Raw genomic sequence first — 14582 nt, 5'->3', positions numbered from 1 at the left:
CTTAGATGCTATCTTGGAAGTTTACCTCACGTATGGGTTACCTTGTGGGTATCAGCTGAATTAGATAATTTTGTAATTCAATTTTGTAATTCAGAAAATTTGGCTTTTGTCTTGGGACTGAGGAAGTTGTTACTGCTCATTTTCAGTGTGATCAGAGAAAAAAAAAAACCCAGGCTGTTTGTTAGGCATCTGCGATCATTTTCCCCCTACCAAGCATTATTTTTATAGGGAAAATGTATGAGACTCATTCTTTAGACAAAAATTGTATCATTTAGTCAGGCAATATTTCCTAAGATTAATAAAAATCTTAATGCATCATGATCATAGAATAGAAATACAATGACCATGTGGATTTTGAGTGTCATTCATGCACTTGTTCACTAATAATTTTAATCTATTTTCAGGAACTTTCACCAAGAAATTGATGTCCCTTCCAGATGTCATGTCTCCTTTTAATTGTTTTTAGCATTATTAATGTTTTTATGACATGTTAGGCTACTATTTTATGATCTAACCCTGGTTTAAACTTTGTCCCAAGTTCCTTTCCAAACTACATGCTATGTTCTTTTCTCTTCATGATGCTTTTTGTTCATCCACAATGTCTTAACAAACTTCTGAAATGTTTGAAAAACAACTACATTTATATTGAACTCAGATTACATTAAAGTAAATGTGACTAGGTTTCTTTATTGAGTGTCATTTGAAGGCATTTTATTTTATTTAGGGGTGTTAGTTTAAGGGGCACTGAATATATAGACACTTTTCATATTTTCATTTGTAAAAAATTTAATTTCTATCACTATATCTACCAATTATGTTTTGGCAAATTTTATCATTCTAGCTCAGGTTCAAATACTTCCCTGCAAGTTTTAAACCAGTTCTAATTTGAAATGCTGTATTGTGTGGATGCCTCATACTTTCTGAAACAGTACCATATGGTCAGAACCATAGACATAAATACAGTCAAGACACTGACTGAAATGATTGGACAAAAAATAAGGGGAAAAAGTGAAAAGTAGTCATTGTCTAGATAATAACTATTAAAAAAACTATTACAAAAGCTAAACCTTATACCTTCACACTGCATCTTGAATTTATTGCAGGCCAGAATGCAGAATGGGCCAGAATTGTATTGTCTTTCAATCTTCAGGCAAGCACAACATTAAGTCATGATTCTTTTTCAGTCTTTTTTTTCTACATTTATTACTTTGTTTTTCGTTTAAAACACACGTGGTTACCACCAAAATACACAATTAACAACCCTCTCCCCCCTTACAAAATAAAAGATATTTCATTTTTTGTGATTTTGTGATTTCAGTTGAGAGCTTATTTTTGCTCAGGCAGAAGCTGGTCACCCACTGTGACGTAATTCAGGAGAGTCCACAGCAACATGGCGGCCACCGGTTCGAAGTCAGTTCTGTTCGTTTGCCTGGGTAAGAGCGTCTTTTATAACCTATCCGCAACAATGTTTAAATCAAACACCACATATAGAATACATGCAAGTTCTTATGGTTTCATTGGTTCACCAGTTTGTTTCTTAAACCGAGTTAGCGTCAGATTTCCAGCTAGCTTGTATCCCCGGTACTGTCATTAAAGTTGCTCTTCGGGGCCATAAAGCATAAATGAAAGACCCTTTACTCATAAAACATGTTTTAATGTTATAACTACATTTTGAACTTAAGTCAGTCCGGTTTGCAATGTCTTGGAGACAGTAAACCGGATTGACATTTTAGTTTTGGTTTCACCGTTTTTATTGCCACTATGAACCTTAATTAAGTTGACATATTAATCTGCAGTTTTTCATAAAACTCGTTTAGTGCCACGTCCAAACTCGTGCAGTAAATTAGTTTAACAAAACCTATTTTGGAAAATCAACATCGACTTGCAAGCATTCTGCATTCCACTTACGGGACGTCGCGCTGCTGTGCATGACTTACACAAACCGAGTATAATGCTCCAGCTTTTTAGCTCCTAATTTCTATAATTACCCCATATTTGTTCGTTTGATTGATATTTGTACACTTTCGTTTGAGGAGGAGTGGGTGCCTTAAAGATATATGCATTTTGTTGATCATTAAGTTTGTGTATTTTTATAACTAACTGGACTGCTTTTTTCCCCAATAAACCTTTATCACACCAGATTAAAACAGGTTAAAATTGAACTGAACAATAGTTTTCTGGTTAATATTTCATAAGATGCCAGAAAATGGGATTGGGTTAATCAAAGTGTTGATCAACTCACACTTCACTCTTTAAGATAATGTAATTAGGATATTAAAGAATTGGAACATCCTATTAATACTCTTGTGATTTTAAACAGGGAATATTTGCAGGTCTCCCATTGCCGAAGCTGTGTTTAGGAAAATGGCAACAGATTCTGGAGTGGTTGATAAGGTAAAGTCATCTGCATTTTATTGATACATTACAGACTGTGAAATAATTTTCAGCTGTTAAAAAAAAATAAAGTGTAAAACATCCATCTTTTAAGTAGCTATGTTGATTTGCTTTTGCAAATGTAGTAAGGAATATATTAAAATATTTTGGTAATTTGGCTATTGTTATTACAGTGTGCAAACTATATTCAGCTCCACAGTGTTTGCAGATGCTTTAACTGTCTCCAAAATCATATTTTATTGAAGATGTAGATACCTTTTGAAAGCTTTAAGAAGTATTGACATCATGTTTTTATTAAATGTCACAGTAAGAATTCTGTATAATAAATCATTTAAAGATGTTATCAGAAATTTTCTACACTTTTAGTGTATGTATTTAACTAAGTAAAAAATGAATCAATGATCCTTATAGATATTTAAACCACCAAATTCTAAACCATCTTCAACTTCTACTCATTTGACATTATGACCCAGTTCTGATCTATTGTTATTCTCCATGCCCTGATTTGCCTAGTGGAGGATAGACAGTGCTGCCACCTCCACCTATGAAATAGGAAACACTCCAGACCACCGCGGTCAAGCCTGCATGAAGAGACATGGCGTGCCCATGAGTCATGTGGCCAGGCAGGTACGACCACGCTCATCTACATGTAGCGGTAGCTAGCGGCCCCTTTCTGTGCTCTGTTCTTGCAGTGGGTCATAGACAGTGGTGCCACATCTGACTGGAATACAGGCAGCTCACCGGACACCCGTGGTCTGGCTTGCCTGAGGAAGCATGGCATTGAGACAAGCCATAGGGCTCGACAGGTACAACTGGATAATCCGTGGCACCACTCACCTCATTAGTGTGTTTTCTCACAATTTTCTGTTGTTTGCCATTTTCCTGTAACATTAGGAGCAATCAGCAGAGCTACAGATTGTTTTTTCTTTTTTTTAAAAAATTGTGTATGTCATGTTATACCTTGAGGACATGGTGATAGTTCAAATATGTCAAAAATACGTTTTTAAAAATTACCTACTGCAGCTCTATGAGAAAAATAGCATCCAAACACACCTGACCTGTTTGAAACTATGATGACCTTGTTAAGTCATGAATCAGCAGTGATCAAACACATTTTTTGGTTAAAATCAGAAAGCAACATGTCATATTCTAATCTGAAGAAATGTAGGAATTGAAGAGAAACATAGCAAGTGACATCTGACATATCGGTCAGGAATTTGCTAAAATACAATTTCTATTGCTTTTGGATTCCAGTCAATCACTGTCCAGTTTCCCACAAATGGAGAAAATGTAGAGCTGTAAACATACAGAAGAGTGTCTGGCTGACCAGAATTACTGCAAAAATGCATCAACATACTCATCGAGGAATACTAAAACACTTTAGGCTTCATTTGCTTCAGCTGAAGTCAGTGTTCATAATTCAGAAAGGAGACTAGGGTGACATGGTCTCTGTGTAAGAAATCCACGGGGAGATACACATCTGCAAACTTTTGAAAAATATGAGTTGATGCACATCATGCACATATCTGGCATGAAATTAACAAAGATTTTTTGAAAAAGAGCTTACCACCAATAATCAAATATGATGGAAGATTTATGGCTCGGGGTTGACTTTCTGCTTAAAGACCCGGAAGACTTTTGACAATTCTGCAGGGGAATGTCCAGCCATTGGTTTATGAGCTTAGTAATTCAGTGAGATGGTCATACAAAGCACACAAATAATGCTTTAAAAAAGAATAACAATGGGATGTGCTGTGGTGGTGCAGGGGTTAAGCACAACCCACATAAGGAGGCCTTAGTCCTCGTTGCGGCTGTCGCAGGTTCGATTCCCGGCCTGGCGACCTTTGCCGCATGTCTTCCCCCTTCTCTCATTACCCACTTTCCTGTCAAGTAACTATCAAATAAAGGCCACTAGAGCCAATAAAACCTTAAAAAAAAAAAAAAAAAGAATAACAAAAGATTTTGGAGTGGCCAGGTAAAAGTCAAAAAGTTGACTAGACTGAGATGCTATAATATAAATTTTAATAGGCTTTTCATGGTTGTGATGGGATGTGGCTTATTTAAATCTACTTTGCAGTGAAGACCTTAAAATACTTGTCGGCTGACATGACCAGGTATTAACTTTAGATGGTAACTGCTTTTTCAAATGGCATCATTTTGGTTTGCATTTTTTTCCTTCTTTATAAACGAAATTCTCATTTTTAAAGTGCATGTTTTGTATTTGCATTGATTACCTCTAATAGATAATGTTGTTTGTTCTAAAATGTATAAATGTTATAACATTATAAAAACAGAAAAGAAATTGTCTGGGGGGAAAATGCTTTTTATGGCGTTTTATTAAAAAAGTAAACTATCGCAACACTATTTATGAAGGAAAACAATTCAGTTTAACTTAACTTCTTTATTTGGGTTTTATTTATTTTCTTTTGCAATAAAAATAATCTTTATAAAAATACAAACCTTATTGACATGCTAAAATGTTGTTCAATATGTTCATATCTGCAGAATTAATGAAATATAGTCATTCCCGTCATAGCTGCATCCTTTTCAAATAATGTTCCAATTTTAGCAGAAGTTAGGAATCAGTCATACTTCTCTATCTTAGGACTTTAAGCTTTATGTGATGCTGGCTCATCCTCATCTTCCATCACTTTATAACACTCTTTTCCGTCTTCTTTCGTGAGACATCTCTGGTGTCTGACCCTTTGCCTGAGATCTCCTGTCTCCTTGCGTTGTCTCACAATAAACCCATTCAGTCAGGCTCACATTTAATCTGCTTAAATCAGAAGGCTAGACCTCTGGCTTAAACTCAACCAAATCCACACGATGAGCTCCGACAAGCTTTTTCCCTTTTTCCTTTATCAGTCTTTTCTTCCTATTTCTCTCACTTCTCTTTGCTCCCACCATCCCACTTAGCTCAACTTCTGGTAAGGCTTATGTCCAAATAAGCAAATTGACCAATTGGGATATTGCCTGGAGACCATTGCATCCCCAAATAAATAAGAGGGTTTTTTTGTTTTTTTTTTACGAGACAAACATTCTCAGATGACATCTACAACAAGTAATGTGGAATGTTTTTCTCTTATCAAAAAACCAGCAAGACTATAGATTTAGGAGAGCTGAAATTTTGATTCCGTCTCGTAAATATGTTATCATTGTGTCAACATTAGAGGAATGAGCAACTTTAGCCAAAATACCATGATCCTCCTATAATCACATTAATTTTGCTTATCATCTTTTAAGTTTTGATGTTGGACAAATATATTTTTTTGGAGTCGATTCCTCCCCACCACGACCAAGAGTACAAATATCTTTTTGACCAAATATTAGTTTTTATCATTAAACCATCTGTTGGTGGGAGGTTCTATTTATACTATGGTAGAAAAATGTCTAAAATTAAATAGAAATATTTATCCTTAGCAGGAAGGATTTAGCAGCTCCAGATAAAGAGATGTATTGGTACCTCTGCTAAAAATGGTTAGAGAAGCCCTGAAATAAAATATTTTATTTTTGTAACAAAATTGCATCACATCATCTTTTTGTGATGCAAGTAACTTCTTTATCTAACAGGCTTTTAGAGACTTTTACAAACATCAAAGGCCATTTTCTGTTAGCCACAGATCACAGCTCTAGTTAGCTTATTTTCACATCAAATCCTGTGTAATATCAGGAAAATATCTAATTACAATACTGTATGTAGCTGAATATTGCATGTAGCACACCCCACTGAATGCAGGATGACTCTATACTGATGAATTTTTGGGTTTGATGTCAAATAACGCTCAGTTGCACTGTAAGATCTAGGCATATGTAACCTAAAATCTACACTGACAGATGTAAATGTTTACAACTGAAAATATATTTAGCTTTGTCATATTATTAACCAAATGCACTGTTTTAGTTACACAGAATATTTAAAGCATGTATTTATTTAAATCATAAACATAAACAACCTTTGCCTATCACAGGGGGTCTAATAAAAAATACATTTTTATGAGCTCTGTTACAACTTAACTTCTGTCTTTTGTTGCTGTTATGCTGCCTTTGCGCTAACAGTTAAGCAGAAAGTAGTACCTTCAAATTAAAAGGAACACTGGTTTATTTTTACACAGAGCAGTACCATCTCAGCATGGCTTCATCAGGAGTTTTATCTAGAGGTTTGAAACTTATGTCTTACTCCACTTACTCCTTATTTTCAATAAGATCCTCCATGCTCACTCACATTTTTTCCACTCAAATCAGTAAAAGATCCCCATAAGGCTTGTAAAGAGAACTTTCTTTCTTAAATGGCGGATTATCACTGCTTCATTTAAACTGTGAGAGCACCAGGTCAGCTTTGAGCTCACAGCTCAACAGGCACACATTACCACCATGTGTGAGGAAGAGGTTTAGGAGAGTGAGAATATTATTTTATTGGAATATTCAGTTATAACAATTTCCTCCTGCATGAGTAACATTGTCTAAAAGAAAATATTTATTTTTCACCTGTTTCTCATTTGCTATTTCCTTTCTTTGCTATTTAAGCACATCCTGAAAATAATTACTGCCAGACCCATGCAATCAAGATATTGAAATTGTCTGACATAAAGTATCATCATACATTGATCTACAGTAATTCGAGATCAAAAACAAAGTGAATAACATCTAGAAAGTGTTACAGAGACAATTTTTATGCCTGGGGGAACAAAAGCACAAATATGTAATGAAGCAAATCCTTTTTCACAGCAATGTATTTGCGGGATTTGTTTTGTAATCTGTGTTTAAAAATTAGACCAAGTTTCTTGAATAAGTTATTGTGGAGGTTTAGCCAATAATAATTGGATGCACAATAAAATGTAAACATGAATTTGCTGAATAGAGTTGGTTACTTACAACTGTTGCTTCTGTGTAAATCACTGAATTTCTGTAATTAAAGTATAAGTTATTTATTCTTGTTTTTTTTATATATATATATTATGAAATATGGATGAAAGAAAGAAGTTTTTGCTTAACAATAATTTATAGTTTCTGCTGAGGATTCTCCCCTCTCTCCGAAGGCCCAGCGGGAGCCTCTGCTCACCTTACCGTGTCTCAACTAAGAGGCAAAACTAATATTTGCCTTTTTCTGCTTTTCTATCCCACTTCCAGGTGACCAAAGATGACTTCATGACCTTTGAATACATACTCTGCATGGACGAGAGCAACCTGAGGTATGGTTATTCCGACTCGCAGCATTGTTTATTTTCCCTTTCGAGTGTCGATCGCAGCTTGACGACACGCAGGCACTGAAAACACCAGGTCATGTTTTAAGTGTCTCGTCTTGGTGAGAAAACACTCCCTCAGAATGGACTTGTGTTGCATTGAGATTCTATGCTGCTCATTCACATTCACGTAAAAAAAAAAAAAGAAACGTTGGTAGCTTTGAGCTATAACTCACTCCCCAGTCAATGCCTCCCTTTAATGAGCAATAGCCTTTCTTAAGCTCTTCTGAAAGGTCATAGGGAGGGATATTTTTTTTTGCTACTTTGAACGTTTAGGGATCATTTTGAGATCACATGCCTATGGCAGATCTGATCTGTAAGCTGCTTACTGAGTTCTTTGGATGCCTCGTCTTTGCTCTTTAACCATTTTTTTCTTCCTCCTTCCTCCCACATATTTTTGTTGCCTGACAAAGAGTTCATTAATTGTTTGTACTGCTTTAGCTTTGACATTCTAAAGTAGTAGAGATGTGTTGATTGATTTTTTTTTTTTTTTGCACATTACTTTCTCTAACTTTTGCACAGAGGTTTGCCATGACATAAACTGTAAAATTTATATAAGGATTTCAGGCAAGATTAACCACATGGATGTTTATTATAAGGAAGCTGTATGCTGAAACCTTTAGAATTATTCATCTCTGCTTCAAATGAGTTTCTTTTTTTTTTCCTTCACAGTGACTTGAACAAGAAGGCCAAGTCTGTGAAAACCTCCACTGCAAAGATCGAGCTTCTCGGTTCATATGATCCTCAGAACCAGCGGATCATCAAAGACCCATATTATGTAAGTATTTAAGGAAAATTGTTTTCCCTTGCTCAATTTTAAAACAAAATCACATGTGCTGTGTTTATTTTCAAGATTTCTGAGTATTAAATAGATCCTAAATTTGATGTGGTTGTGTCATGAACACCGCCGCTTAAAATAAATTATTTCTAAAGTGAATATGAGTGTGGTTTTCCTCACATTGTATTGCTGCATTGCCTCTTTTTTTTTAGTAAAATATAAACTGAAACAGTCATCATTCACTGTGTAGATTTATATAACTTAATAATCAACCTGGCTAAGAAACTTTTAGTTATTTCTGCAAGATAATGCCAGCCTAGTTCTGTGTTGAAAGCGTGTCTTAAACGGACCACTGAAAATACCTGTAATCCTATAGAATTAAAATATAACCTAGCAGTTTGGAAACTTCACATTCAATAAACAAGTGTGGAAAAACGATTCATTTTACATGACATGGGTACTTGATCTTTGCCTACATTGATGTGCAATTTTCACAACTGGATTATTACATTCTAGCATTTACTATCTCTGAATAATTTTTAAATTGACATACATGCGCAATAGTCTTTGTTTGCAGACATTATAATCCAGTGGAATAATTGTTTTGGCTACATGTTCATGAGAAAATAGTTTTCTAGCTCAATCTTGATAAAACACTGTCACGGGTGAATGAAGCTTACTGCCAAAGTGGTCACAGTTGAAAAAGGATTAAAAGTTCTTATTTTGACAGGATGGATTCCTGTTCAATTCCCCCAAAGCTTTTGTAAAGGCCCTTTCTCTTCAAATGTCCAAAAGATAATGGTTGTTAGTATGGAGGCACAAACTGTCACTCTAAAACAATGTAGTTCTGATGATTTAGGATAAAACGTTTTGCTTTTATTCTAAAACAGCCTCTCAACAAGGCACTTTGATTTTGAGTCAGCTTAAAAATACTTTTTAATTTAGGGAATTTTGTGGGTTGCGTGACTACAGTTATTGAGTGAGGTTAGATTGAACACAGCTGCTATTGTTTCTAATTATTTGAATATTCCTAAAATCTCTGATAAAGATCACTGCAACCTTCCTAATGTTTGCTTAAATACCATCATGCATATGACATTACCCTTTCTTAGCTTTTCTTTACTCAAACACAATATCTTTATTAGCACTCAACCAATTTATAGAAATAACAAGACCTGACAGAAAACTTGTCTCTGCAAAATAGACGAAATAGAGGGCATCATGAGAAAAGAACATTATTTGGAGATAGTGAAGCAACGTGTCACATCGCCAAGAATTTAAAACTTTTAGTTGAATGCTTTCAGCTCTTTTACCCATAAGACAGACATCTTTATTTGTTATTATTCACTTTAGCTGCAGGCCTGTTTTTCTTATCTCTGTACATTTTTACCTTCAAATGTCTGCAAACAAAGCAACAGAACTAATATGGTTCATACGTCTTTATTAATCAGTCACATCCTCTCTTATTGAATTTTATACATTTTACTTCCCACTTTTCTCTGTAAAAAACAGTTTTTCTCAGGTTTTCCCCAAATGTTGGTGGATAGAAATATCAAGAGGAATCATGTGCACCATATTGCTCCACGTACAAAACTGATAAAACAGATTGCCTGAACTTAAAATGCATAGCTGATGATGTTGATCAGCTTGTCCTTTACGGGCTGCTTCTTTTTAATGTTTTTGTTATCTAACAACATTTTGGATAGTATTTTTGTTAGTATTTTGCCTTTGGATGAACTTTGCCATGTTCAGGTGCATGTGGTAGTTCTAGAGAGAATTCAGAGTCCAAAGGGAGACATTCGATCTTTTCGAAGCACGTTTCTTGCAGTAATCAGCTCCAAAGCAAAACAGTGCAGATTGCGTTAATAAAACAGATCAGTTACTAGCTCCAAAAAACATGTTTCACAACCTTTCCAGACCTGTGCTCATTGCAGTGGCTTTTTTTAACCGAACTGTAATTACTTGGACTGCAACAAAAGTCTACTTTTCGTCTGTTTTTTTTATTTATTTTATTTTCCGATTGGTTTGGCTTTCCACGCTCCGTGGCTGGCTCGTCTCTTTTGTTCTTTTCATACTCAGCAGTCGGAAGCCCAGCCAGAGGATTTGGACTGGGTTTCTTGGCTCCTTTTTATCTTTCTTGAGGGTTGTGGATGAAAAACGGCAGAAGTAGTGGAAGGTTTTCAGAGCACACAATACATTGATAACACACTGATTTACATTCATGACATATCACTGAAGATTGGCAAATCTTATGTTTCCTGAAAGTATTTAGAATAATCTCACAATAACTAACTAATGTCATGTGTGGTCTTGAAGAAAGAAGTGCTGCAGATTTCTGTTGGCTGTATATGATCTGTTTCTTCCTGTTTTCATCGGCTGAGTTATTCTTCTTGGAACACCAGCCCTAAATAAAACGTACAGAAGAGTGTTGTTAGGGTTGTGGCCGGAGGAACACATTGTGGCTCAACAGTTAATATATAAGTGTGGATAGTTATATTAGGCGTGGTTTGGATGTCTCACTTTATTGCACAGCATTCAGGGGCTTTCTAGCTCTACTTACCAGAGCTTCTGACATGCTTTGTGGTTTTTCTTTGAATATTTAACACCACTTTGGTTGTGGACCGCCGCCAACAACCCATTTGATGACCACAAAATGAGCAGGTAGACAATCAGTGTCGCTGTGTCAAAATAAATGGAGACATGTGTTGCTTTATTCTCTGCAGGAGGGATGAGGATAAGCTTTGCAGCCTTACAGAACGCATCATTTCCTCCTTTTTGCTGTTTATTATCCAAATTGGGCCAGTTTTGTTCTACTCCTCAACAGATTGCGTACTAGGTTTACAAAATTTTATAGCGTTCTATAATCTGGTGTTTTGTCAGATAAGCAGATAGCCTCATTCAGAAACGATCTAGCAACTGCACCCAAATTAGTTCATATATTTGTGGTCTGAGTTTTTCTTCTAACATCCATCATAAATATCCATATGTGACACCGCCTATAGTTTATAGTAAAATTCTCCCAGCTGAGCAACTTCACATTGCAGATGTATTCATACTCCTTGAACTTTTTTTCACATTTTGGCACGTCATAAACACAAACCTAAATGTGTTCTATTGAGATAGTATGTAAGAGACAAACACAATTTTAATAGTTGTGAAGTAAAAGAACAGTAACACTTTGTTTTGATTTGTTTTTTTGTTTTTTTTAGAAGTTAGCATGTACGGTATTTGCATTTAGGCCCTCCAAGTCAAAATGTTTTAAAACCACCTTTCGCTGCAGTTGCAGTTCTTTCAAAATACAATAAAATAATCCTTTATTATTTATTTAGAATAGGAACTATATATATATATATATATATAAGAGCAATCATGCACACATTAATATATGAATGTGTACATATTATTTGGAAGCATTGATCTAGGTTGTACATTTGGTGCTAAATTCAAGTGGACACAATTTGTATTCGTAAAAATTATGATATCCATTCATTATTTTTTTCTCCATGTTACAGTTATGTGCAACCTTATATTGATGTAATGCAAAACTCACAGTAAAGTATGTTTGTTTGTGGTTTTTATGTGACAAAATGTTTAAGGTGAACAAAGACATTTACTTTAACAAATATATGTTTGAATCTCAGTAGTTGAGATTTAAAAACAAGTTCAGAGAGTGTATCAAATATCATAAATATTTCCTGTTTTTCTGGAGTGGAATTGTTTTAAAGAACAAAACAAACAAAAAAAATCAAGGTATGTGCCAAAACCCTCAAGAACTGAAGAGACCAGAGTTTCAGAAACACTAAAGTCTCTTTTGGCTTTATGTTGGAAAAGTATTAATGTGTCTGAATTTGAGTGTGGGTTTTACCATTCAGTAAACCTCTTGGCATCTGCTTTGCTTTAATTTGGTACTCAGTAAGAGGGGAAAACAATGTTCTGGCTGAAAAGGTTGCTGTCATTTCACATTTTTCCGCTTTACATTTATAAGAGTGTGTTTGTCCATTTTTATCTCTCAACCCAATGCAAGTCATCATTTAATAATGTGTTATTTACTGAAGCTTGTCTTGTGTTTTATCCCTCAGGGAAGCGATGCAGACTTTGAAAATGTGTATGAACAGTGCCTACGCTGCTGCAAAGCTTTCCTGGAGAAGAACTCCTAACAAGATCTCACAAGATCTCAGAGAAGAACCTGCATAATCAACCAACCTGATACCTCTTGGTTGCCACAAAAGCACTTATCAATATAACTGTACCATAACTGTCAGAGATCATTACATTGCTCTGCTACAGTATTGTAGATGTCTTACCAGTGACATTTAGAGCAGTGCTGATTCTCCTGGTTTACTTTGATCATTAAAGTGAATCAATCTAATTGAAAAGGTGTTTCATTTGTTCACAAATCCATCTTCTTTACATGTGTAAATTTCCACAAAAGGTTAAATGTAGTTTTGTTAAAGCCTCAATAAAAATGGGTGGAGAAACGGGTGGTGTATTTATAAAATATGTGAAAAATGAGAAGGGAAAAGTATTGAAATTCTTTCAGAGGGGTATTATGGAAAATTAGCGTTTGAGCTTTATATGTTGTCGTAGTGTTATTCCCTCTTAAAAGACATACATGAAGTGTAGCTTTGATTCTTTTGTGAATGTTTGAGAACATTTTGAATCTCGTGTGGTAGCCATTTGGGTTCCTTAGCGTAGGTTGATGCAGTGCACTGGCTATTTACCCAAAGCTCTTTCTTGCGGCTGTAGATCCAATTAAGCTTCTGCCTCATAAAGAACCTTTCTCACACGCCATGCCCACATGGCTCCCGTAGACTAGCGGCAGCAGCAATTAGCAAACACCTGTTGGAACTGTGCTTTGGCTGAGTTTATCATACAAACTACTTCTAAGTCCAACGCTCCTACGAATGGCTTTAATTGGAATCAGTAAACAGCATGGAGAAATATTGTTGCATTGACATGCTGAAGGGAAATTGTTGGATACGGTTCTTAAAGAGATGGAGGCTAATTTGAAGAAGTCAAATTGAAGGAGTCAGATATGGCTATGATGCAAAATCAAATTTCGTTGAAGCTGTTTTTGACACAAACAGTATTTTCAGAAAAATCTAATATAGCATAGCTATAAAATGGCTATATGAACCTGAAAAATACGTAACATCCTACCTTTAAGGGAGGTAAATGTGAAAAAATACAAACTTTGTGAATCACCAAATAATTTTGATTCAGCATTCAAGTCTTATTCAGTACAGGCCTTTCTTAAAATTGTTAACCATCAGAATCATTGAATGTGGGTGTCCCTAAAACACATGTGGCCGCAATAGTATAAAATCCAGCACTGAGACATGGATCACTGCAAGAAAAGAGGGATTTTTGACAGTTATTGACAGCTAGCGCTGCCGTGCGCTTAGAGATTGAGGGCTATCGGCAAGAGTTTTTGTCAGAATGGGAAATTGTAGGGAATGGCAAAGAATTGTCAAAAACTGTGTCCGTGTTGCTCTATCACCCCCCTCCCCTTGGGCCTAGGTGAGGCTTTCATATTTAAAAGAAGTTGCTGGGAGCCATGCAAATGCAAATCAACTATTGAACACCGGCCTTTCTGCCTGTTGTTCCTGTTGTAGCTCACCCAATTTCCCTTCTGCTACTGCTACAAAATTTGTGAGACAAGGGGTCGCTTTCAGGAGATCAGTAAACTCCAGCATGGTATAAGATGCTTCCTGAGCAGCAAGTCTAATACTGACATTTTTCCATTATTACATATTGAACAGTTGACTGTGGTAAACGAGGTGAGGTGATGCTGAGGTCCATGGTAGTTGGAGGTTGCCAACTTTCTCCAGTCAGCAACGCACCTCCCATCTTCATGCGGCTTTACATTTCACTTAAGAACGGAGCCTGGAAAGCTTGATCCAAACCTCACATCACCAAATTCAATAAAGGTGTCAGATGTAGTGGTGTAAAGCAGGTTGTCACTTCAGTTCTCTTTAGTGATAAAGCATGGCTATCCAATAGACAAGCCTGGGTTTGGCAGTTGCTAGGAGAACAGCACTAGTCTGACTGCATTATGTTAAGTGTAAAGTATAATGCTGTGGCGACTGATGCAGGGCTGTTTTTCAGCAGTTTGGCTTCACTCCTTGGTTTTAGTGAAAGGATCTGGCAATTCCTCAACATGCCAAGAC

The 14582-nt window shown here is 35.9% G+C and overlaps 1 protein-coding gene across 2 annotated transcripts; it reads left to right on the top strand.

Annotated features, from left to right (window-relative positions):
- Positions 1-1325: 1325 nt before the first annotated feature.
- On the top strand, positions 1326-12890 carry acp1 (acid phosphatase 1). 2 transcript variants are annotated; one of them, XM_032586075.1, is made up of 6 exons: positions 1326-1433; positions 2321-2394; positions 3087-3200; positions 7522-7583; positions 8307-8412; positions 12492-12890. In XM_032586075.1, exons 1-6 carry the CDS (start codon positions 1391-1393, stop codon positions 12567-12569), a joined length of 477 nt encoding a protein of 158 aa, XP_032441966.1. In that variant the 5' UTR covers positions 1326-1390; the 3' UTR covers positions 12570-12890. The 2 variants fall into 2 exon arrangements, with proteins under 2 accessions (XP_032441966.1, XP_032441964.1); XM_032586073.1 differs by lacking the exon at positions 3087-3200 and adding an exon at positions 2908-3021.
- Positions 12891-14582: the final 1692 nt, after the last annotated feature.

The sequence above is a fragment of the Xiphophorus hellerii genome, chromosome 15, assembly GCF_003331165.1.
Source record: "Xiphophorus hellerii strain 12219 chromosome 15, Xiphophorus_hellerii-4.1, whole genome shotgun sequence".
NCBI lineage: Eukaryota > Metazoa > Chordata > Actinopteri > Cyprinodontiformes > Poeciliidae > Xiphophorus > Xiphophorus hellerii.
The sequence above is the reverse complement of the archived record's forward strand: the minus strand, read 5'-3'. Positions and strand labels throughout refer to the sequence as shown.